The sequence below is a fragment of the Rhyacophila brunnea genome, unplaced genomic scaffold (assembly GCF_057557595.1).
Source record: "Rhyacophila brunnea isolate RB1 unplaced genomic scaffold, BYU_Rbru_1.0 scaffold_6, whole genome shotgun sequence".
NCBI lineage: Eukaryota > Metazoa > Arthropoda > Insecta > Trichoptera > Rhyacophilidae > Rhyacophila > Rhyacophila brunnea.
In genome coordinates this window covers 23,804,152-23,829,014 of record NW_028233276.1, presented here as the reverse complement: position 1 = coordinate 23,829,014, position 24,863 = coordinate 23,804,152, and the positions used below count along the sequence as shown (strand labels likewise).

Genomic DNA, 24,863 nt, shown 5'->3' with positions numbered 1-24,863 from the left:
GAAACATAAATGATTTGTAAAGTTTTGAAATTCGTTCAAGTTTTGATAATCAAGAGGTAGTAGCACTTTTTAATATTTTTTAAATTTATCAATATGCACCTCTCATTGTAACACTGTTTTGTTTTCATGTTGTACCTACCTATCATTACTTTATTTCTTGTTTGAAAGATTTGATTTTCTGTCATGAGAAATTATACTAAAACGTTTTTTTTCAATTTTGTTTAATGTAATAATATGTATGATTAACATGTATAAAAATAATAGTGGGAAAAACATATTAAGAATATATAATTCAAAATTAAAATTGGCACCGTAAATAAATTTACTTGCAAATTGCACACAGATAAATCAGAAATAAGCGTGCAGTAAATTTGAGAAAATGAAGATGTGTGCGTGGTGAGTGTGTGCACATACAAGCAAACTTTTCCACAAACCTGACGCCTTGTAAGATTTTTTAAAAATAAACTGTCCCAATATTAAATATAGAACTGCCACAAAATTCTCCGTCGTACAAATATGAAAATATAAAAAAATCAGAGATGCTCGATGCATGAATGAACATACGCTTTTCTCGATCATAGATAATAAGATATTTTCAAATAAAGAACTTAATCTTGACAATGCTGCCAATTTCCCTTATTTGACTATAAAGTTATTATAAAATTAATAATATGTACCTATTACATTAGTTAGAGTAAAATAAAAAATAGTAAGAACAAACGATATGGAAGCTGAGAATTAAAGGGATCCAAGGCATACATTATATTATTCAAGTTGAGTTGATCGTCTTTTAATTAATATACTTATTAATTTTACAAGACTATTTTCAACAAAATATAATAATAATATGTACTTACTGTAAATAATAAGGTCATGTTTAAAAATAATACACTATTCATATAGTAAGAAAAATATTGATATTATTATAGTTCGTATTGTTTGAAGGGATACAATGTAAGCCAAAACTTACTATGAAAATTATAATCATTTTTGACACTGGAGGTCATAATACAATGTATATTATAACCTTACATACAAATATGTAAGGTTATATTATAATTGAATTTCTCTGTCACGCCTAAATAATAGGTACGACGTGGTAATATTGAAACTTTACCTGGACAACTTTAATCTCCATCCACTCAGTTGCATGTATGAAAAAAATCATATATTAATTCTTTTTAACACTACAACAGGCCATGGCCCAATGACAGTATTGTAATGAAATAGTGTAGTAATAGAAGTTTGAGAAAATCACAATTTGTTGTGACATCACCGGGTCGACCCCGGATCCCTCAGAGTAGAAGCCAATGCACACCTGACTACGAGGGTCGCCTATCCTAGTCTTATCAGAATTTTCTTATAATTTTGAAAAAAAATACACAAAAATAGGCACGCAATGAACAAAAGTAAGTATAAGGTAATTATGTTTTATATGTAAAATAATATTAAATAATCGTTCATAATGAACAGATTCAGAACGTTTCGTCGCAAACAAAAAAAACATTTGGTCTTGCCACTATAAAATATGGAATTGTATTTAGGAAAAAATCTTTAGACAATAATATAGTATTAGGGTTGATTTAGATCAGAGCCGAACTTCGAACCTAGGAAAGGCGCTAACAGAAAACCTTGAATGTATAGAGTTGTGTTCGAAGCTCGGCTTCAGCTTACTAATAAAATTATTATACTATAACCATAGAAGAAAATCATGCAAGTTATAATAACAAATATATAATGGTCATGGCCAGGCGCGGTATACGAACCCACGACATATGGGTTCAGAAGTGGGCTCTACCATTCGTCCACCGCGGATTCTATTGAAAATTCTGAATATTTAACAACCCTAAAAACTTGCTTCATTAATGACATAAATACACTCGTATCCATCCTTACTTACTTCATAGTAGGGATTGCAATACCTAATGAATATAGCAATACCGGTATTTCTTATTGAATACCAGTATTAATACCGGTATTCGTCAAAACATATTATCATAAGAAAAAGAAGTACCTACTTATCAATAAATATAGCTATTAAAATCTAGCGAAAACACTATTTTATAGCAACCTAAAGAACCTACCTTATTGACCTTTATAAATATGTATGGATCATAATATTTTAGAACTACTAATTTTTACAAATATTTTAAGTCCAGATATAGGAAAACCACTTTCAAATTCAACGTTTTTTGGATGCACTATCAATGTTGGATCCATAGTATTATAGAATAATTGTAAATATTTGCCACGAATGTTTTCTTTTTCGAAATTTATGTTAATTCATCGCGCGACAATTCAATAAGTATATTAGAGGGATTTTGTTTTATTATTATTTAACTTTTCTTGGTTTCAGTCAATATATTTCCAGTTTGGCAACATTAATCTTTATCTACACTACATTTAATATAAGTACAATATAGTAGTAAGCAATGAAAAAAACTTAAAATAAAGTTTTTTTTATTTTAAAACCACCATAAATATATAATTGAATGGTGCGGTAATATGAAAATAATTTTGGGTTGCTACCTACTAGAAAACTTTTTTAGAACAAGAAAATTATCAGGTTAAACACCTAACCAAATGAGTAAACATTAATATATTAGGTATCAATTTTTAGGTTGGTAAGTAACTTTATATTATTATTATAAACTAGCAGTGGCGAAGGGTAAAGGTAGGCTGTTATGATCCGACATAAATAGTGCACACTAAACTTAATCAGTCAAACTTATTTGTTTTCATCGAACTAAGACTACAATGTGTAGATGGTGTTTCTTAGTTTTTAAAAATCTATTAAACCCTGCATAATCCAAGCCATAGTAGATAATAGTCAAAAAACATTCGTTTATCTATAAATAAAATTGTGCCATTAAAATACATAATTTTAGATATTTTATATATTAAATAATATTTTTTATCGATTATGGTTTGGTTTAGGCAGGGCTTAATGAATTTAAAAAAAAACTAACAAACACCATCAGTAATATGAATTGTTAATTCAACGAGAACAAACAAGTATGACTGAAAAATTATGCACTATTTGTGTCGGATCGCCCATAGCATACCTAAACTATTGTGATTTGGTTTATGCAGGGTTAATTACAAATAAGTATGACTGACAAAGTTTTGTGTGCACGATTTATGTCGAATCTTAACAGTCTACCTCCATCCCTCGCCACTGTAAACTAGTGTTTTCCGTAATGTAGTACACGCACACCTGGGGAGACATGTGCGTAATAAATCGTTTATTTGTATCTTACTGATTTAGTCGATATTCTTTAAAAGGTAACAATTAACAAAGGTAACAGGTATCAATTAAATAATCGATTTTCAAGTGTCTTCTTCGGGTTTTCCATGACTGCAATATAGAGCTGTGCTTAAAATCTGTGTTTGATCCAATCCAAGGATCCAATGGGTTTGGAAAATGGCCAACAATCCTCATCAAAAGTATGTTAATATAATAGACCACATACAATACGTGTAGAACTGATAGGTGTGCTCCGCTTAGGAATGACCATTTACCATAAGAGCGATTATGTACTATTCCATACATATAAATTAAGTTTTCCTTTTCTCCCAGTTTGTTTTAGACCGGTAATAACGATTTGATAAATAAATCGTGAAGATAGTGATACAATAATATATCAAACCATTTTATTATTGGACTGATTTTATAAGAAAAATGATTTTACGGCTATTGTTTATATTACTTATATATTTTATATTTTACGATTTTACCGAGGTTTTGACTGCGACTCACTGCCATATCGCCTCTTCTTATCTAGAGAAGGATCCGCCGATCAGGTCCTCACTCCAATTCTGTTAAAGAACTTTACAATTTTGTCAAGCTCTTCCGTCTTACCCACCGCTAGGGCACCTTTCAATTCGTCGACATTCTCAAAGATATCCTCAATTCGCAGCAGTACCTAGTCTGTGTCGTTCATATTTAGGACATTATACTGCTATAATATGTACAATGTCCTCCAAAACATCACATTCATCGCAGAGCTGCGAATCGCTTCTTCCCACGAGGACATCAATCTTTTACCCATTGTGTTCTAAGCCTCAGTATCAGCTTAAGCTCATTTCTCTTCAAAGGAGACTCTACAAACCAGGGCGCCGAACGTGGGGATGGTAGAATGGACTTACTCCATTTCCTCTTTTCTAGGGATGCCCTGTGGTGAAAATCTATACTCATGCTTTGGCACATTTTCTTTATGGCAGTATTCCAGTCCAGGTTTTCTGGTATCCACTGATATGGCATCCCTGATTTTCCAGCATCCTTTACCAGGTCATCCATCCTTTCATTGCCCTTAATATCCGTGTGCGATGGGAACGGCTATTTTTAAAAAGTTGAATGTTTGAATGAATCGATTTGTTTTTATTTGAATCGAATCCGTATCCGACAATCAATCTTTTTGCAAGAATCCAACATTCCTACACACATCATATGCGAAATTTTTTAATGACCACATGGTTGAACTTGCTTGAGTAAATTACCAGATCGTACTATTTAGTATAGTATTACTATATTATAGTACCTAACCATTGTACCAATTGTAATTTTGGTCAAGGCACTATTTTTGATAGTAAGTGTGTACATATTATTACAAAAGGGGAAAAAGGAACGAAACAAGTACTAATTACTAGTCTTCTTCGATATGATCTCATGACTAAGGATTACGACCCGGATAATTCGGCTGCCGAATAGCCTGGCTTCGGCATTCTACTACATGCAAGGCCTGTGTCAGGTGTAAATGTAGTCAGGTCTAAAACGCATGAATTGGTGAGGTATCCAATGTTTTTTTTTTTTTTTTCTAGGCGGTATCCAATGTTTGCTTTGATATTCTGATGCGGCATGCCAAACACTAATGATCCTAACAAATTATTATCGTTATGCCGGCGCTCCATTGGCACGCAAGTCAGACGATTTACAGTCTTCGGACTTTTTTTCGCGTGGAGCACCCCATATCTGCGGACTTTTTAATCCGCAGACCAGGCTCGTTGGATTTCAAATATGTTTGATATTTTACTCTCCGAGTTGCTAGAGTTCGTCCGTCAATCACTATGCAAATTCGATTTGACATTAATACGCGATCATTCGGACCGAAAAAACATTTTCGTTAGGTAGGTAATTAATTTTTTAATTGACACATTAGAAAATGATAGATTTATCAATTATTTTTTTATTTGTATTTATTAAATTCATAAAAGAAAACGTAAAACTTGTGTTGTTTTCACTGCTATATTATTGTATGCAAGTCTACATAATATTATAAATAACACAAAATTATAGGATTATCGGAAGACATTACGATAATCGCAACTTTTGACAGCTCGACTTTTTTATTCGTTCGTTGATACATTAGAAAATGATAGATTTATCAATTATTTTTTTATTTGTATTTATGAAATTCATAAAAGAAAACGTAAAACTTGTGTTGTTTTCACTGCTATATTATTGTATGCAAGTCTACATATTATAAATACCACAAAATTATAGGATTATCGGAAGACATTACGATAATCGCAACTTTTGACTTTTGACAGCTCGACTTTTTTATTCGTTCGTTGATCAGTAGGAGAGCATAGACAAATCGGACGATTTATTTTCCTCGGACCTTTGGCTAGCCAATGGAGCGCTGGCATTAGGTTATGCCCATTCGACAACCAGTCATGGATGCGACCGGTCGCAGTAATTCGTACGTGATCATCCGAGTTATAGCTGCAGGCCAGGTGTAAATCGCTATACTCAAAGTTCGGGGAATCTAAGTACGGGAAATGTGCGGTTGTTTACGGCTAGTAAAATGTAAACGCGGAAGTGAGTGCCACCTGTTAGATTTCGAGAATCCAGCCCCCAGCAGCCTTAAAAATCAATATAAATTATTATGGTTTTTTTATATGGACCCCTCGTACGATTTTTCTGTGTGCGTGCATGTGTATTACATAATAATATAATACCTTCGCCAAAAATAGTATAATTTTGTATTTCTAAGCTACATTTTTCGGAAATTGGTACCTACTAAAATGTTGAACATCGTGAATATAATGTGTAAATTGCCAAAGTACTTACTTACATTGACAAAAGAAATAAACGACGCCTGAATTTGAAAAGAAAATTCTCCATTGGAATGTCTGAAGACATAAAAAAGTCACAATTCGTCGTCAAAAGTGGGGTAGTTAGATCGGTAATCTTTCTGGTAACTAGCTTGTTTTATATTTGGGAAACCCTGAATTGAGTAAAATGTGTGGTTATTTAGTGCTAGTAATAATTAATTCAACATAATATTCCGTTTTTTTGTAAACGTTTCTCGGGATGTTTTGGCAGAAATGTCGAGATTCTCATTTCTCGAAAAGTCATCATTAAAAATCTCGAGAATTCGAGACATTCTTACCATAATCGGATTATCCATTCGGAAGCCACGTTGTCAACAAAAAGAAAAATTGCGTTTCCCCGAGAGCAATTTTTTTGAGGAAAAACACCTAAACAGGTCCTAGAATTTAATTCCGAGAGGTAGGAATATCTCATATTTACGGTAGAATTTTTCCGGACGTCCTGAAAAAAGTCTCGACTTAAAATATGGAGGAATTATATTTTTCGAAGGAAATTCGCAAAAATTTTGACTTTTTTCGAGAATTTTCGAAATCCCGAGATATCAATAAACCATTTTCAAATTCTCGTGAATCAAATATTCTACAATTTGAAAATATTCGAATCTGGATAATCGATAGTCGAGATTTCACAAGCTGTACACCACACAGAATTACAAACTTTTTATGAAAACAAATTAAAATTGGTCATTTAAAATGCTCATGTGTTAAACATACTAATCATTTTTCAAATGTACTTATGTGCCTACCTATCAAATTCATGTTTAAAAAATACTAATTCAAAAAACATGCCATTATAGGAAAAGGACAGAGAAACTAAGTAGTAATCCGTAGATTGTTTCTCGTTGACTAGGTACCTAGGTATTATAATTATGATGAAGTTTGAATGTGAACTAATGATTACCTATCTTAATAACCCATAGATAAGGGTTGTTTCTTTGACGGTTGGATATCTGGGTATGCAGAAATACTATTTTATTCACGACGACGTAAACAACTTCAAACTAATCGAGTGTGGCAAAGACTTCTAGATAATATCTAAAAATAAAACCTCCTTTCAAATAGTCTATAAATACGTTCAAATATTCAGATTCCATAATTTAAGAAATCCTATTTTTCTTGAATGTGTCGTATTTTATTTACCTGTTCCAATCGTTGACTCTATCAGAAACCTTCGGGTATTCGCTGGCATCTCTCGGCGGCTTTAGCAAGCTCTCTTTTTGACAGCTGCCGGCAGCGCACTCCGGCGGCAGCGACGGCGAACGAGACCGCGACGCCATGTTTTCCGCTCCACCAATCAGGTTATCCCGCCGAACATCGTCAAAACTTTCCCGCGCTTATGCGAACTGACAGCTCACAGCGCATATTTTAGCGTCCATTATAAAGACTCACAAAGGTTGTTCAATCGAGTCGAATTAATGCAATCTGACAATTTTCTTGTGTATCTTGATTATAAATTTACAGCGGGGGCTTCATGGCTTTGTATTACCATATTCGTTACGCGATAGGATTTATTTATGCTTCATATTTTTATTTTCATTTCTTCATGAAAACAAAGTTAATAATAATAATCGAGACAAGACAAGGAATGATAATATTATTATTATTGTGTTATCTCCGTCCATAAAGAAAACGTGATCAAAACTAAACTACGAAATACAAATTAAATTAAGTGCAATATTGTGTGCAAAGCAATTTATATGTCCATGTTTATTATTAAATTCTAAATGACTATATGGCAGCGATGAATCACATCATTGAAAACATTATCGTGTTCACCTCTCTAGTTGTTTTGACTCCGTTGTCTTGAGACTTGACGTTCAAGGTTTGCCTTCTTCGTGTTTATCTGAAATAAAAAAAAATAACACAGCATGAATAAAAGGTTTTAAAAGGACCAAAATACAATAATATTGAACATTCAATTTTATAAGTAGGTACATTATGTATATGTAGGACATTGTGTAGATAGGTACTAAAACGAAACATATTATGTAAGTATACTTACGAATCTTACGATAATTGTGATCGTGAACAATTACAAAATGAAATTCTAATATTATCATAGGAATTTAATGGGTTACTGGGAATTATAAATTTTTTTCCTGATGTAGATAGCATGTTATAATAACCACATTTAGATGGGTACAGTAGCGTAACGAGCAGTGCCTGAACGGGCAGTTACAAGGGGCGGCAGCTAGGGGCGCAGAATTTGAGTTTCATGAACGTGCAATAATAGCGAAGATTAATGTAATGTTGAAAATTCACTATCTTTCCTTCACAATTAAGTAGGTAAGTATATGAATAGTTCTATAATTTTTATACTAACAATAAATCGGGGATCTTGATTTTTTCAGTTTTAGAGACCTGTATATTTTTGAAAATACTTTTATTACATAGTATAAATCAATATTATTTTAATTCTGTTAATGGTTAATATAGGTTGGTAGTAAGTGTGCGTATGTACCTAAAAGTTTTGTATTACGTAAAGGGCGCATTTTTTGTTTTGGCCTCGGGCGCTAAAATACCTTGCTACGGCCCTGGATGAGTGCACCAGCAAAGATGCTGCGTGTTTTAAGATAATCAGATTTTATAAATTCGAATCTAAGGCGAAATACTAACATAAGATTCAGTAAGTGAATTCAATATGTGGTTTATTAAAATTATTGAAACATATTTTTTTCTTTCTATTTTTCCACCCCCTGAATTTTTCTGCCAGTGTGCTGGGCATCCCCAGTATCCCAGCTCGACGTAAAAAAAGCATTATTTTTTCGTTGTTTTTTTAAATATAAAAATATACTTACAAAATAAAAATAATAATAATTGGTAAACACTGCTGTAGTGGTTAAAATATGTTTATAAGTAGGTCGACTATAATATACAAGTCGTAGCACAGAATTGCGAATTATGATGGTAGTTATTGATTATCTTCGAATGTAATGCGGTATAAATTCGCAATAAATGAAGATTTTCGAATGCATATTTCATCATTGTATACAAACAGTTTACCATAATGCATTCGAAGTATGAGCAATAACTAGCACTACCGTCGAAATTTACAGTTTCGTATGACAGCCTGACTATATAATATGACTATAAATAATATAAAGTTTTCCTACTCGTCTCAATAGGTACATACGTACTATACACATATAGGTAATATAATTTATATTGTAATGCAGGGGTGGGCAAACTGCGGCCCGCGGGCCGCATGTGGCCCGCCGGGTATTTTTTTGCGGCCCGCCATTATTAATGTACTTCTGATTACGAATAACTTTTTTATAATTTTTATAAAAAATATTGATTTTATAAAGATTAAAATTTGAAGAATTTTTGTTTCGTAAATGTATTATCTCAGTACGTCTTCCTTGCGTCTTATCTCACACTATGTAACCACTATTTTCTATGTTGAACATCGATTGGGAATGAATGGAAAGAAATTTTGGATTGTAATCTCGCTCTGGATGTACATATTGTATGTAGATCAATAGATATTGATTGTGTACCGACAGAGCTATAACTTGAGATTATTGATCTGCAGTGTGACACTGATTTAAGAGAATTGCATCGTCGTGAAGAAATCTCCAAATTTTACAATGCCCTTAATTCAGACAAATTCGATCAACTTAAAGATTATGCAAGAATAATGTTCGTTATTTTTGGATCAACCTATATATGTGAACAAACATTTTCGATCATGAACCTCAATAAAAATTCTTTACGATCAAATATCTCCGATGCCCATTTAGAAGCAATTTTGAGAATATCAACTACAAAATTAACACCTGAATTTAAAAAAATGTACAACAGTTTCATTCTTCTCATTATTTTTTTTGTAATGTTTATTTTTCGTGATAATAAATAGTGTAGGTATATCTAAAAATGGTATTTTACTTGCGGCCCGCCGCTCATTTCGAATTCTTGAATTTGGCCCTCCATCCAAAAAGTTTGCCCCCCCCCCCTGTTGTAATGTATAACTATGGCGTCGGTACATAAACATAACGCAACAAGTAATTAACGGTATTGCTGAGTTATAATGCACTACCTAAAAATCAACACAATTTATGACGGACAATGAAAATGGGAAAATGGCTTCCGTAAACAAAGTCTCGACTGCTCGTCAACTCAATAATATGTTTGTCGTTTTCAAGGATAAAGGGCACACGTTTAACATTTAGCCATTGATAAATTTGAGTCTGTTTTAATACTTATACCTACCAGTGGCGAAGGGTGGGGGTAGGCTGTTATGATCCGACATAAATAGTCCACACTAATCTTTGTCAGCCAAACGTATATGTTTTACTGTATGGATGCACGAGCGATTGAAATCCCCGATTGGAGGATAGACCGGATTCGGAAGACTACCTGCCCTCCCCCCCCCTCCTGCTGCACCACGAATGCTGTTGATGATACATATATCAATGAATTCCTATGTTGAGGGTAATTGGTCGCTTGGTGGGTGATAGAAGACTCGAGGGTCGGAGGGTCGGTCAAAGAGAATCCATTATACATATTGACAAAACTTTGTTTCACGTACACATGCCACGAAGACTCCTATTAATTGTAACTGATGAATAATTTGCGGCGGCAGTGACGTCCCGTGGGGGTCATGCCTTGCATATGGACGGCAAATGAAGGAACGGATTCAATTAATATTACAACTTGTGAGAGCAGTGGCGGTTTCCCATGAATCAGATGATACTGTCGTTGCAATAGAAATTATCTTAGTTTAAAAAATAGTCGACGTATAAAAAATGCTGACTACATAATTGTATGGTAATACCTATTATAACATAATATTGTAATGGCGGCTTATCGCAAAGGAAAAATTTTCACTAAGTTACCTCCAAACCTATCAACGCCACAGATCTCTGCGTAGGTACCTAAAACCACCACTCGTTGAGAGTAGGGTCCGTGGAAATACTTTAATTCTCAGTAGATGGTGTGTATATTAATTTTAAGATTTTCTGTGTGTATACCTGATTAATGTAGCCGAACAAAAATAATAAAATAGATAAGTAGGTAGGTACCTACCTAACGAACTTACAAACAATTTTAAACTAAAAATGAAAGAGGACGGTATTCTAAGTCTGCTTGCGGGCGGCATTTTGCCCAGGGACGTCACTGTGCGGGGGACCTTAGTGGAAGTTAACATGGGATAGTTTACAGTTTGGCGAGCCCCTTACCTGTCGCTAAGGTTAAGGGCAGTGTGGTGTTTCCCAAATGATATTCCGTGGACTCCAGGGTTCTGCGAGGTTTGCCGACGAAAAATTAAGGATATTCCGCGTATTTTTAGCGGTTGTTTTACTTGTTTTTTTTTAAGAAGTCCACTTGAAGTAATGAGTTGTTGTCTGCACTCGGTATCATACTACTGATCGCGACCCCCTTTTATGGTAGCCAAGTAATATGCGATCCTACGCCATGTTGGGTAAATTGCCATTTTTATTAGTCAGGTTACACGCTAAAAATAATTATAAAATTTGATTCTACACGTGAGTTATCATTCAATTGTATCAATCCCGCGTCATCTTTAGATTAATAAAGCCTGAGCATATCTTTTTGCACAAGCAACGAGTGGTCCACTGTTCAGCTATCCCAGATTGCTTGACATATTGATTCGCCCTTTCTCGTTTCAAATTGAATTATAAAAAAATTCTCAAAACAAATATATTAACTATCAGTGTTATTTTATAAATACTATCCATTCCTGTTATTCATCAGCTGTCAAAGTCAGACTAGTCCTTCACACAAAAACCGATAGTAATATCGATTTCCAAAAAATATGTAGCATTGATCTATGCATTACATTATTGTATAAGGTGTGTTAATGCTAGTGTAATATTTATCATGTAACTCATCTATCCAAATCAAACCATTCCCTGTGTGAACACGACAGACGCGTCAGTATGATCATTCTATAGAACAATGACAGACAATGACAGGTTATCCATAGACAACGGGAGGGGCGGAAAAGGTAGGGCCAGTCGTTGTGGATGTATCGGCTTTCTACTTAAGTCGGCAATGATCAATCACATCAAATTGCATATTTTTAAATATTAATATTATTAGGTATAACAAATTTGTAGTGTGTCTTTATCTCGCTTAACTGGTCGATTCGCCATGCTGTGCCCCCATAAGCCCGCCCCCTCGGCTTGAACCCTGTCAGTCTCTCCTGTGGGGGGCATGTTGATGATTATGAAAATGGAGAGCAAAACAAAAAGTTTCCACTTTTGTGATTCAGAGATAAGGTATACAAACGTATGTAGTTTTTAGATCAAGTATATTTTGCATATATTATGCATTATAATGTCTAATTAAACAATAGCTAGGCGAATGACATCTTTAAAGGCTGTGCAAATTACGAAGTGAGAGATAAATAAATAGTTGTTAATTTATAATCGCTGTGGAATTTCAAGAATTCAGATCAATTTGCACAGGGCACGAAGTGTGTTTGTCGAAAACAGTGCATTGTTGCTTCGGGTGGGTAATTCATTTGCAAATAAAGCCTGCGATGAGCAAACAATTGAGTGCATTTTTATTAAACTGGTTGCATCGCTACGTGCCCATTCCAAGATGATAAATTAACCGCAACGTGATTTTATTGCGACTTTAAAAACAAAAGATAAATAACCTTCCAAGACAAAATATTTTGAATCGAGAATGTATACATTTCTATTTTAACTACTGTCCGACAACATTATTTAGGCGATAACAGGAAGTCGCCCATGTCGCATTTAGAATATTTCTCAGTGTTGTCATTTTTTGAGAAAACATCCGCGAAATAAGGTTTTAAGTTTTAGTACATTTTTTTAATACATTTTAGTACATTTTAGTTTTAGTACATTTTAAGTACATTAATTTATAAATCTAATTATTGTTCAATAAATATCAATAGAAGTTTTTTTTCAAATAATTTCACCTCTTAATTATTACTATTATATTAGGTTAATTAATACAGCGTAATTATTGAATTTGGAAGGAAATGTATCATTGAACCCACATTCAGTGACGTCCCTAGACAAAATGCCGCCCCTAGGCAGCGTCAAAATGCCGCCCCATTTTTTTTATCATCCTTTCATTACTCCAATATCTAAGAAATGTGTTGTATGAAGCATGGCTCCCGTATCCTGAAGCGGGCCCCCAGGCTAGGATCTTTGGCAGCCCCCCTACCTATCGCTAAGGATAAAGGCAGTGTGACGCTCTACAGTAATGTTTTCCAAATGGTGTACGCGTTAAAATTGATGTGTATATTTAGTGTTTTTTGTATATTTTAATACACCCATTTGAATTATGGAGTTTTTAAGTATCGCTACACAATTTTAAATTGTATCGTACAACCACATAATTATAAATATTAATATTATTGAAGAAAATAGCGCCGCAGGCGAATTTTTTGCTATTAGAGCGAATTTGAGATATGTGTTTATTTCACTTATCGAGCCCGGGACCCAGGCTAGAGTCCTGTCAGCCCCCTCTTGTGGGGGGCATGGTATGGATGGATACATTACTAACAAAATATATACCTACCACTAAGCTGAATCATAAAAAATTAAACTTAGATATTAATAAATAAATTATCAAATAAATATAATATTAGTTAAACACTTACCCAAATCACCAGAGTCTGAGATGCCATTTGGTTGATACCTATGTCTGACACATTTGGTCTGTACCATTTAGTAATACCTACGCAGACGTAATATTTTTACACCATTTTTTCTATGCCATTATTGTACCCTACAATATGTAAACACAATAATTTTCCTCGTTATTTTTTTAATATAAACCTAATTTTAATCATAAATATACTATTAATTAATAGTCTCAACACTCAACCGTTGATGATTGAAATAAAATACCCAAATCCACACTATTATCAACACAAAATATGTTTACAAAAAATGACTTAAAAGAAGGTATTGTTATTCACAGCACGATAAATACGATATAATCTAGATAGGTACCTACTAGTGTACATTTTTATTACAATTAGCTGGTACTTAATATAGTATGCACGAATACTAATTGATTATGACTTATGACTTGTTATGACAAATGTCAATGGATTAATAATCATTATGAATATCTATTTTGCAATAGACATCCAGCAACTTTTAAATCTCGGGAGTGACTAGCAAAATTATTTGGATAAATTAAAAAATACGGAGGTATGTACCTACCTATAAATATCTACCATAATGTTCCTTGTTTCGTCACCAACGTTGAAATCTATATAGGTAGTATTATTTTGTTTCAATACCTACCTACGTCGCTTGTTCGGCGCCAGCTATGGCGCGACGGCTTTTGCGCGTATACCTACATAATATCACTGTTATGAAAGGAACTCTTTAATGTGAGCAAATGACATTATATTATTATATTATTTATGAGTATTATGACTGATTTATTATGGTTTTTTGGTGTTTTACATTTATCATTTATAATGTGTCTACGTAGCAAGAGTAGTAAAAATATTTTTTATTGTCATTTGTATACGAAACCGAGCAGTCAAAAATAAAACAAAAATTCCTCGCGAAGCGTGGTGACATCATACTAAAATATAGTAAGTACTGGATAAAAAAAACATCCGGAAAAAAACATCTCCAACGCTCTGGTTATAATATAACTAATATAGGTAGCTATTTCTATATAATACCAAATAATTCTACTCGATTTGCCGCCCTTCGAGTATCTGCCGCCCCCAAGCGACGCTCAATCTGCCTACCCCCACGGGACGTCACTGCCCACATTAACTGATAATATTGCTGCAGGTATTTATTAATGAAATAACTAGATCACAAATTATGACTAAATAAGTAGAAGTGAAAGATATAACATATTCAATATTATATTGATGACCCAATCACATGTTTTAGAATTTACAAATGATGTCTTTATATCGTATTTTTAGTAAAATTGTTGTAGAAACACATACTGTGAAAATAATTTTCTATAAATTAAATTATATCCACCTTACATAAATTTTAAAACAATATGTACCTATTTATCGGTTTTAAAATACAAGGATAATTCATTAACTAACTAATGATCATTTATACTTAATTATTATACGTCTAAAAATATTAATAAAATAGATTACGATACACATAACTTTATAATATACAAACATAATTTCCAGTATTTGGGGAAATATTTCTAGGATTGCAACACTGAATTTTGACATATCTGACATGACAGGAGCCCGTAAAACGGGCTTGTTTTAAAGTATTGTATAAGCTCGCCTTTTAAATACGATTCTTTTTCTTCTTCGCAATAAATCAAAAGTTTACTGATAATATTACGTACATCATTTCGTATTGTTTTAGACATCTTTTGAATATAAAAAGCTTCAAATTACGTAAATTGATAGATGCGTCCAATACGAAGTGTCAAAAATGTAATGAATAATTTGGGGGCGTTCCTAATTTGAAACCGGAAGTTCGATTAGCTGTACTGAAGGGGATCGTAGTTCACAGATTTGCCACGTAGCCAAGATGAAGTTGCCGGACAATATATTCGTGCATTATCGAACATATTATATAAGAAATTAGTTCTAAATTCGAATTATGGTTTCACAGTCGGAATGTCATTCTCATGTTAATGTAGCTACATTATAAATATTACCAAAAAGGAACAAAAGAAAGCTGTATAATAATAAATTGTTAATTGACTAAATATTAACTGGTCATGCTGGGTTGTGAACCCTGATATTATGAGAATAATTAAAATTACATTATGCAGGTACTTATTGGTGTTTAAACAACGGTAGGTATAATTTAAAAATAGCTATTCCTAAGATTTTTATTTAATTTCAAATGTCTCTGGTAATAGATATTTACACCTAATTTCAAGGACGACTATATATAGGTACAGGCAGAGGAACTGAATTGCGAGTTACGATAGTAGTGCTAATTATTGATTATTTTCTAATGCAATACAGTAAAATGATTGCAGTAAATGAACGCCCACGATGGTCGAGCGGCTTAAGTGTCGGTTTATAATGTCGTGGGTCCTAGGCTCGAATCCTGGGTCATATGGAAAATACACGTCATATTATTTTTAAATTTGTGTTTGGAGTCAGAGTATGATGGACTTTGAGAATGTGGCTGACGTCCTGTGGTGAAAAAACTGTTAATGCAAACCTTTACTATGTGAGGGCCCATATGATCCGATTAGGATCGGACATGGTCAAAAAAGAAGAAGAAAAGTAAATGAAGATTTTCGATTGCCTACTACCATTTATTTCAATTAATGAAATAATTTTCTACAAAAAGTTTACTATATTGCACTCGAGTATGAGCAACAACTAGCACTACAATCGATATTTACAGTTTCGTATCACTGTCCAAGTATTATATTGGGCTTTTATCTATATGTTAAACCAAATTTTACCACCTTGCGTGCTCAAAATTATTTTATAAGGAAAACTTTCTAAAAAAATAAAAATTCACTGAAGCCTATTTACAGGGAAAGGGCTGGAAGCTTTTTTATGGCAGCAAATTATACCCTTAATATTTTCTGAAGCAAGTAGAAGTTAAGTAGGTATTTTGATACAGTATACAAAATGAAAAAAGAAGATGATTTTATTTATTACATTAAAAATCATCTTTAGGGTTATACAACAAATTCAAGATGTGTTGTCTTTGTGAATTTATCAAAAAAAAAATCAGAATATGACTAATATCAGTGTGATTTTATATTGATTGATGATTTTATATGACGCCAAACGAAATCATATAACATGCGGCTAATGTAATCATTAGTCTTAGTAACCCGTTTTCAGTTTCATTTTTGTAAATTATTTACTTTTATTAGCTGAAGTATCCTGATTCGTACGAACTCGCTTCCTTGATAAATATACATATTTTTTAATTTAATTACATTCTTCAATATTGTAATGTTTGTAAACAATATCTACGTTATGATAAATTTATTAAAATTTTGTGTAAAATTTCAGACCATTTTCCGGAGCCGCTACTGCTATGTATTTTATTTTCCTCTCAAGTAAGTATATTGAAAGAACTTATATTATAAATAAAATTAGCAATTCTGACAGATTAGACAGGATATTAATTATAGTCAACAACTGTTTTGACAGCTAAATAAAAACAAAACGTGTGCGGCCATTTTAACCAATCTACGTAGGTACTTACTCATAAGTGACCTGGTGCTTGTAACACAATTTAAATTAGCATACTAAAAAAACTAGTTCCCTTGGAAAAAAACGTACATGCTGATTTTAGGATAATGCTATGCGTAATGCTAAATTACATTTTGTAATCTGTATCACAACAAATTATTCAATTCTTAATTGGAAAGTTACAAATTTGGCGAATGCTGTTGGCTTGGCACTAAACTGACTAAACCGATAACAATAAAAATAATATCGTATTACTTGAATTGAAAAAAAAGAAACAAACGCATTAAGATTAAATGTTGGTCGTCAACAAATTGTCGACCATGGAGTTTTTCGTGGTCGACCGTAGAGGATATTCTAAAATCTAAAGCAGTGATCGCCAAACGGTCGCTCGCGAGCTACCGGTAGCTCGCGTAGGATATTTTATGATATTATTTATAAATTTGCTTATCAAATTTTATTATTGGACTCAGAAATTAAATAATTCTCCAACTAAGTTTCAATGAAATGCTTAACAAGGTTTTCATGTTTCAATAAATTTCTTGGTACATTCGTCCCAACAGGAAAGTATCCAATTCTAGTTTTGCGAATTGCATTGTTTTGTACTACCTACTTATGTGAATCAACGTTTTACACTATGAAGGTGGTAAAAAGTAAGTATAAAAACAGACTGACAGAAGTACATCTTAATAATTGCATTCGGAAGGAAATCTTCAATTGTGGAGGAAATTGAAAGTCATTTTTTTCACTAATTAATTTTACTTTTACTCACACTTACTTCAAGATAATTTCAATTATTATTTTGTTTACAAATACATAATTAAAGTACGCATTTTATGTTTTACTGGAAGTCCGATGTCCTAATTTATTTGAAGTAATATAATAATATTATATATGTTATGATAAAGGACGATAATAAAAATATATATAGAAGGAATATGTATAAGTAGCTCACTAGACAATTTCAATTTCTGAAAGTAGCTCACATCCTTATTGAGATTGGAGACTACTGATCTAAAGCAATGTGGACACAAGCCTGTATTTTATAATATTTATGTAATAATAAAAAATGTAGGTATCCAGTAGGTTGCAAATGAAAGCAGCCAAGTACGTTCAAAGATAAATGTCTCGAAGACAGTAATGACAAACTGATTTGTTGAACCGAATGCGCATCGAAAAGAATATTAACAGGTGGCGCCGCCATCTGGTATTTCTTCTAATTATAATAATATAAACCATACAAACATGTTATTATTCCGCGTTTTTAATTAATTAAAATCGTATTTAAATAAGAAGATAGATACAAATAAAAAACCTATGAGGACGAATTGCATTGAAGGATTATGTAAAACGACGGAAGGGATTTGAAAAAAATCAGAAATAAGCTGTAAAAATATTTGCTTATTCAATAAAAATCATGATTAAAATACATTTTAAACATACATGACGCATCAATCACCAATACCTCATCGTCATAGATGAGTATGGTTATTTGCTCCTTGCATAAGAGACGACTAAGCAAGACAGAAAACCGTGACAGTTATATTAAATTCTGAATTTATCAGATTACAATTTTTCAAAACAACCAATTATTGAAGATTTCATAACTAGATAGATCCAATAAGAAAAAGTTTGTTTTTAGAATACACAATATGAAGTTCGGAGTACCGAATTACCCCCAAATATTAATAGAATACATTGTTAAATGTCCATTGTCCATTCTTTCAATTGTCCAAAACGTGCAAAAGTTATTCGATTAACTGGTTTCTTATGCAGATTACAGTCTTAAATGGGACGGATTGTCAGATTAGTTTTAAATTATGAATATAGATGTTTAGTATCTAGGCTAGATGTCGGTATTGCAATTTGCAGTCAAGACAGCTGATGTTTGTTGTGGCCTCACTGGACCCAAATTATGGAGCAAAAAGCAAAGCAAAGATTTCATCCCATTTCACTGATACAGATTTTTTAATTGGTTTTATGAACCTGTCGTGTTAAAACGCCCACGATGCGTCGGGCTTATAATGTCGTGGGTCCCGGGATCGAATCCCGGGCTTGGAAAAAAATCACACGTTGTTTGTCAACCATTCCATTAAACAATACATAATTTTAGACATTTTATAGATAAAAGAATATGTTTGTCAATAATTATGATTGCATACTTATTGGTTTCGGCAGGGCGTAATGAATCTTAAAAAACTAACCAACACCATCTGTAATAATATGTACTTATCTTAATTCAACAAAAATAAGTAGGTATGAGTGAAAAGGTGTGCACTGTTTTGTCGGATCGCCCTTATAATACCTAAACTATTATGGTTCGGCTTAGGCAGGGTTGAATTGAATTTTAAAAACTAACCAGTACCATCCGCAAATAAATTGTATTCTTAGTTCAATAAAAATGAATAAGTACCTATGACTGTTAAAGTTTAATGTGCACTATTTATGTCGGATCATAACATCCTAACCCCACCCTTGCCACTGCCTAATAAGTTGAGTAAGTGACTAGCATCCATTTCTCGTCAAAGAAAAATTGATTTTGTTAAGTGATAATAGTTATATGACAAATAATTTTCAACAGTAGGTGCGACGAAATTTCTCACTAGTCGCCAATCGGAGAACGACAGCCGAGGTGTCCGCACGTCGATTTGTTTTGTCATGGCGTCGGATGAAAATATTCTTAAATCGTGTAAAGATGACTAAAAAATTTTACGTATGTATCTAAAGAAAACATGTCAATGAATATACTATTATTATTAGTAATATAACAATAAACATAACATTAAATGGACGCATGTTGGATTTTTATGACAAATTATATTTCGTTCGGCACGCGTCATTTTCATAATCCGCGCATCGCCTAGCCATGATCTTTTTAGACCATGCCTCAACCTCTTCGCGAGGCGGCCCAGATCCGCGTAGAATTGTAGAGCCAATAATAATAATAATATAGTGTTTAAAGGCTTGTAAATATTTATTAATATTTAATATATAGGTGTATATTATACGCGTATAATGAAGACTATTAAGGTTATTAATAATTAACAGAAGTCAAATTATTGAACCCTTGGGGACTTGTATTGCGCCTAGGGACGACATAATATCGAAAGAACAAAGTATCAATACTTTTTTGACAGCCCTAACTGCGCCCTTGGTTATGACAATACATATTGAAAGAAAAGCCTCTGGTCTTGGATATTTAGGGCTTCTTTTATGTTTCATATCGACCACCTTATATTATTATGATGTGGTGTTTAAATTTAAAAAAAACTATTTTTAATAGTAACATCAACATAACCTAACTTTTGGTTTACCGGTATGTCAGCCTACTCAATATTATAATTATTGTATTGAATGCTTGTAGGCGTTTTTAACGAAAAACAATAACATATTGATCGACTCACATTACAATTTGTGAAGTAATTTCAGTCTAAATTTGGTCTGTGTGGGGGCAGTTAATTATCTAAGTATCCATTAAAACGATTCATTAACTTCGTGCAAACAAACACTGCCATTTTAATATTTCTATATTATTCACGAATTAAATTACTATACATTCGTAATAAATAATAAAATATTAATTATTATATTACGAAAAAAATCTACCTACAAGTGAAAGCTTCGTCGTAAATTATGTATTATTGCCCCTTGCCGGTTCTGAGTAGTTATCAAATTGCCCATTGTTTCAGAAGTAAATATTGGAAAACAAAACACTATAAATCAAATATTGCTCTCAAAAATAACAAATTACCTCGTAGATCTTGACGTGATTACAAATTATAGCTTGCGCATGCACAGGTAAGCATTACACAAATTTCAAAAATACATAATATTGTACTTGATCACCGCCATCTTTAGATTAATAAAGCCTCAGCATAACTTTTTGCATAACCAACGAGTGGTCCACTTTTCAGCTGTCAAAATCAGATCCCAGATTGCTTGACATATTGAGTCAACCTTTCTCGTTGCAAATTGAATTATAAAAAAATCTCAAATCAAATAGGTATATTAACTATCAGTGTTATTAATAAATAATATACATTCTTATTATTCATAAGCTGTCAAAGTCAGACTAGCCCTTCACACAAAAACCGATGGTAATATCGATTTCCAAAAAATATGTAGCATTGATCTATGCATTACATTTGTAGAAGGTGTGTTAACGCTCACTCTATAGAACAGTGACAGGCAATGACAGTTCATACATAGACAACAACGGGAGGGGCGGAAAAAATAGGACCAGTCGTTGTGAATGTATTGGCTTTCTACTTGAGTCGGCAATGACCTGATACATCTAGTGACAAAATTACAATACACGCTACTGGAAAAGTATATTTGACACAACATAACTTTACTATAGAAAATAATACCTAAACATTGTTATTTATAAAAGGCGGCAGATGGGGTATTATTAATTACTCCAGCGCATCTATCATATTATACACAAGGCTGCTATCGGCCGCGATCGAGGGTAGTTTATCATATTTATGTATTTTTTTAGAATCAATAATAATGATGTCCTTGCTTTTTCGTACAAGGTGGTTATTAGTTATTTTGAACAATCACAAACACCCATGCTTTGCGAAAAACACATAAATATTGTGTCCTTTACGGAAATCGAACCCAGAACTCTCGGGTGGAAGGCCAGCGCATTACGCACTGCACCACGAGAGCCGCCCATATGTATGTATTGAGTAGGGATTGCAATACCGAAGGAAAGTACCAATACCGGCATTTCGGTATTTCCAATTGAATACCGGTATTAATACCGGTATTCGGAAACATGTAAAAAACGGAAACCAATATACAAAAATCTCTTTAAAATATTAATATTTTATAGCAAAAATATCTAAATAAGTACATATATGTAACTTTTAAAATAGGTAAAGGTAATATATGGTAAGATATGCTGATGTTTACAAATATCTACAAGTATAGTATGTAGTTGAACTATTGGCACTTTCTTCTTTGATCTTTCAATAAATTTATTTAATGATGTGTTCTTGGATGTGTATGTGTCCCACTGGTTATTCCACCTAATGTTTGATTGCCCATTTTACATTTAGCAACTTCTTTACTTATACCGAAAGAAGTAAAACCAAATATTGCTCACTTTAACTCCTTTACTCATTAATTAATACATTTTATATTCATTTTCAATACTGAAAATATCGGTATTGTCTGATTTTTAAAACCGGTATTTCAGTTTCGAAAAATATTTGGATATCGGTTTTGAAATACCGGTACTTATTGCAATCCCTAATAGAGGCGGTTAATTGTCACAATGAGTTAACCGTGTGAACTGTCCAAAAGTGCTATGTTTTAACAGCACTTCTCTTGGCTGCGTTAACTTTTAGAGCAAGATAGACAGTTTTGACTATTTAGACGGCTAACTTATTATAACAATCATAATACCTCAATACATAAATATGATAAACTACCCTCGATAGCCGCCGATAGCAGTTTTGTGTATAGAATAGATGCGCAGGTATTGGAAATCCTACTTAAATACTAAAAAGTATTATTGTTACAATATGGTATCTCGATTAGATATAAATACAAGGATTTCATGTTTAAAACATTTTTATTTCCTAGGAAAATCAACACTTTTTTTTTAATATCTCCCTAATATAAAATACCAATTAATTTAAAAAAAAATATTCGCTATGGTGGACATATGTATTAATTAGTTATTACATTGCATTTTATTAATCACAATAACATGTTAGTTAATTATACGTACATAATAACGGAACGACAGTTCAACGAATGATTATTTTACTACAGTTTTTCTTATTGTTTCCATCCTATATGTATAGCGCTTTTTAATATATTTTCGTGTGTCTTGTATTTAATTGGATATCTCGTAAATCTGTGAATGAATGCTCCTAGCTAGTACTTATTGTACTCCACATTACGTGGAAAAATTGTTTTTTTTTTCATTTTCTAAGAAAAACTTAAAGCTTAATAGTAATAATTCATAAGATATTTTCTTAGAAACCGTCATGTAAAAACCAACACACATATTTTTCAATAATTGTTATATTGATATTAACCATGTATCTATTCTAAATTAAAAAAAAAAACAGAACGATGAAAAAGAAAGTTGTTTTTCTATGAATTCTGAATTAGTACTATCTGAAAGTATATTTCAATAGGTATCTTTTTTTTTTTTTCAAACTTCATAATGTTTTATAATACATATTAAAGATTTTTTCTTAGAATTTACAAATATATCTGGGTGATACACAGGTAATGACCACGGTTATGAATAGAAAAATAGACGAATATCCATTTATCGTCGTCCGCAAGTAATATGTATACTAGAAACATTTTACAGTGGCACCTAGGGAATCCAATCCCGAACAAAAATTATGATACTGGGATTTCGGGATTACAATTAGACAATCCCGGGATCCCGGGACTGGTCCCGGGATTGGCATATTTTTCCATTGTTAATATAAAAAATTTATATTTACAAATAACATTGATAAAATCGGTCAAAAATAAATCTAGTATAATTTATACTATTTAAGACATTTATTGTTAATATTGTATAATATCTACGTTCAATCTTGGAAATACATAAGTTTAATGGAGTAAATAATATTGTAATATAAATAATAATGTGAATTTAATATGAGATTGCTGTTTCTGATAGTAAAGACATAATGAATGGATTAGCGAGACTTAAAATAGTAAAGCAAATAATCATGGTGTACTTTCTTTGTGCCTTTCCTACGTGCTTTACCGCTTTATAAATCTAATTAGTCAGCCAAATATGAAACTGCCGTAAAACGTATGAGATCATGGTGGAATTACTTTGTTTATAGTGCGAAGCATTGTTTTTTCCAATCTTTCTCATTTTTATTAATTTATGTGAAAAAATAAAATGAATCGGCAACTTACACATGGGTATAAATCAAGCTTCATTCAAACTCTTTAAAAGTTTTAAAGTTTATTTCTAATGTAGTTATTTGTTATTAAAGGCATTTTTTTCTGTTATATTTTATTTTCCATAAAAATTGATAAAAAATCAATCCCGAAAGGTTCGGGATTATGTTTATCAATTCCGGGATTCATAGGTATCGAAAATAGCTCGGGATCCAGGGATTGGAATCCCTAGTGGCACCATGGGCGATTCGCATGTGCATTGGCGTATTTGCTACGATGTTTATTTCAATGCTGGCATACAATACCAATGTAGAATGATTCCAGTATATAAGACACCGATTCAGATAAAATTAAAAAATATATGTATACATTGTGCAGTATTAGGTACATGAATTCTTATTTGTAACCATAACTGTACAATACAACTTAACGTGTACTTAATATGTACCTACTGAAAGAAGTGACACTGCAAAACGATTTGTGACAGATTGATAACCAATCAATACAATAAACTACAATACATTCAACTCTTTGGGTAACTACCACAAGAATCTAATTTTGGAGAGTATTTTAAATACTAATAAATAATAATGTAAATTGCATAACGTTATTTTTAAATTTATATTTATTATTAAATTGATTTCGTTGTAATGTCAACCAACGTCATAATAAAACATCGGTAAGACGTGTGTATTTGATCGAGATTAATTGACCATAGCGGACG

At 32.5% G+C, this 24,863-nt stretch overlaps 1 protein-coding gene across 1 annotated transcript in view; it reads right to left on the bottom strand.

The window, feature by feature from the left end:
- Positions 1 to 24,863, bottom strand: part of LOC147065433 (rho guanine nucleotide exchange factor 17) — a 178,831-nt gene that overhangs the window by 110,022 nt on the left and 43,946 nt on the right. The window contains exon 2 of the mRNA XM_085957158.1: positions 7,255 to 7,957. Within this exon, the coding sequence (XP_085813284.1) occupies positions 7,255 to 7,391 (137 nt within the window). The 5' untranslated portion in view covers positions 7,392 to 7,957. The remainder of the gene's footprint in view (positions 1 to 7,254; positions 7,958 to 24,863) is intronic.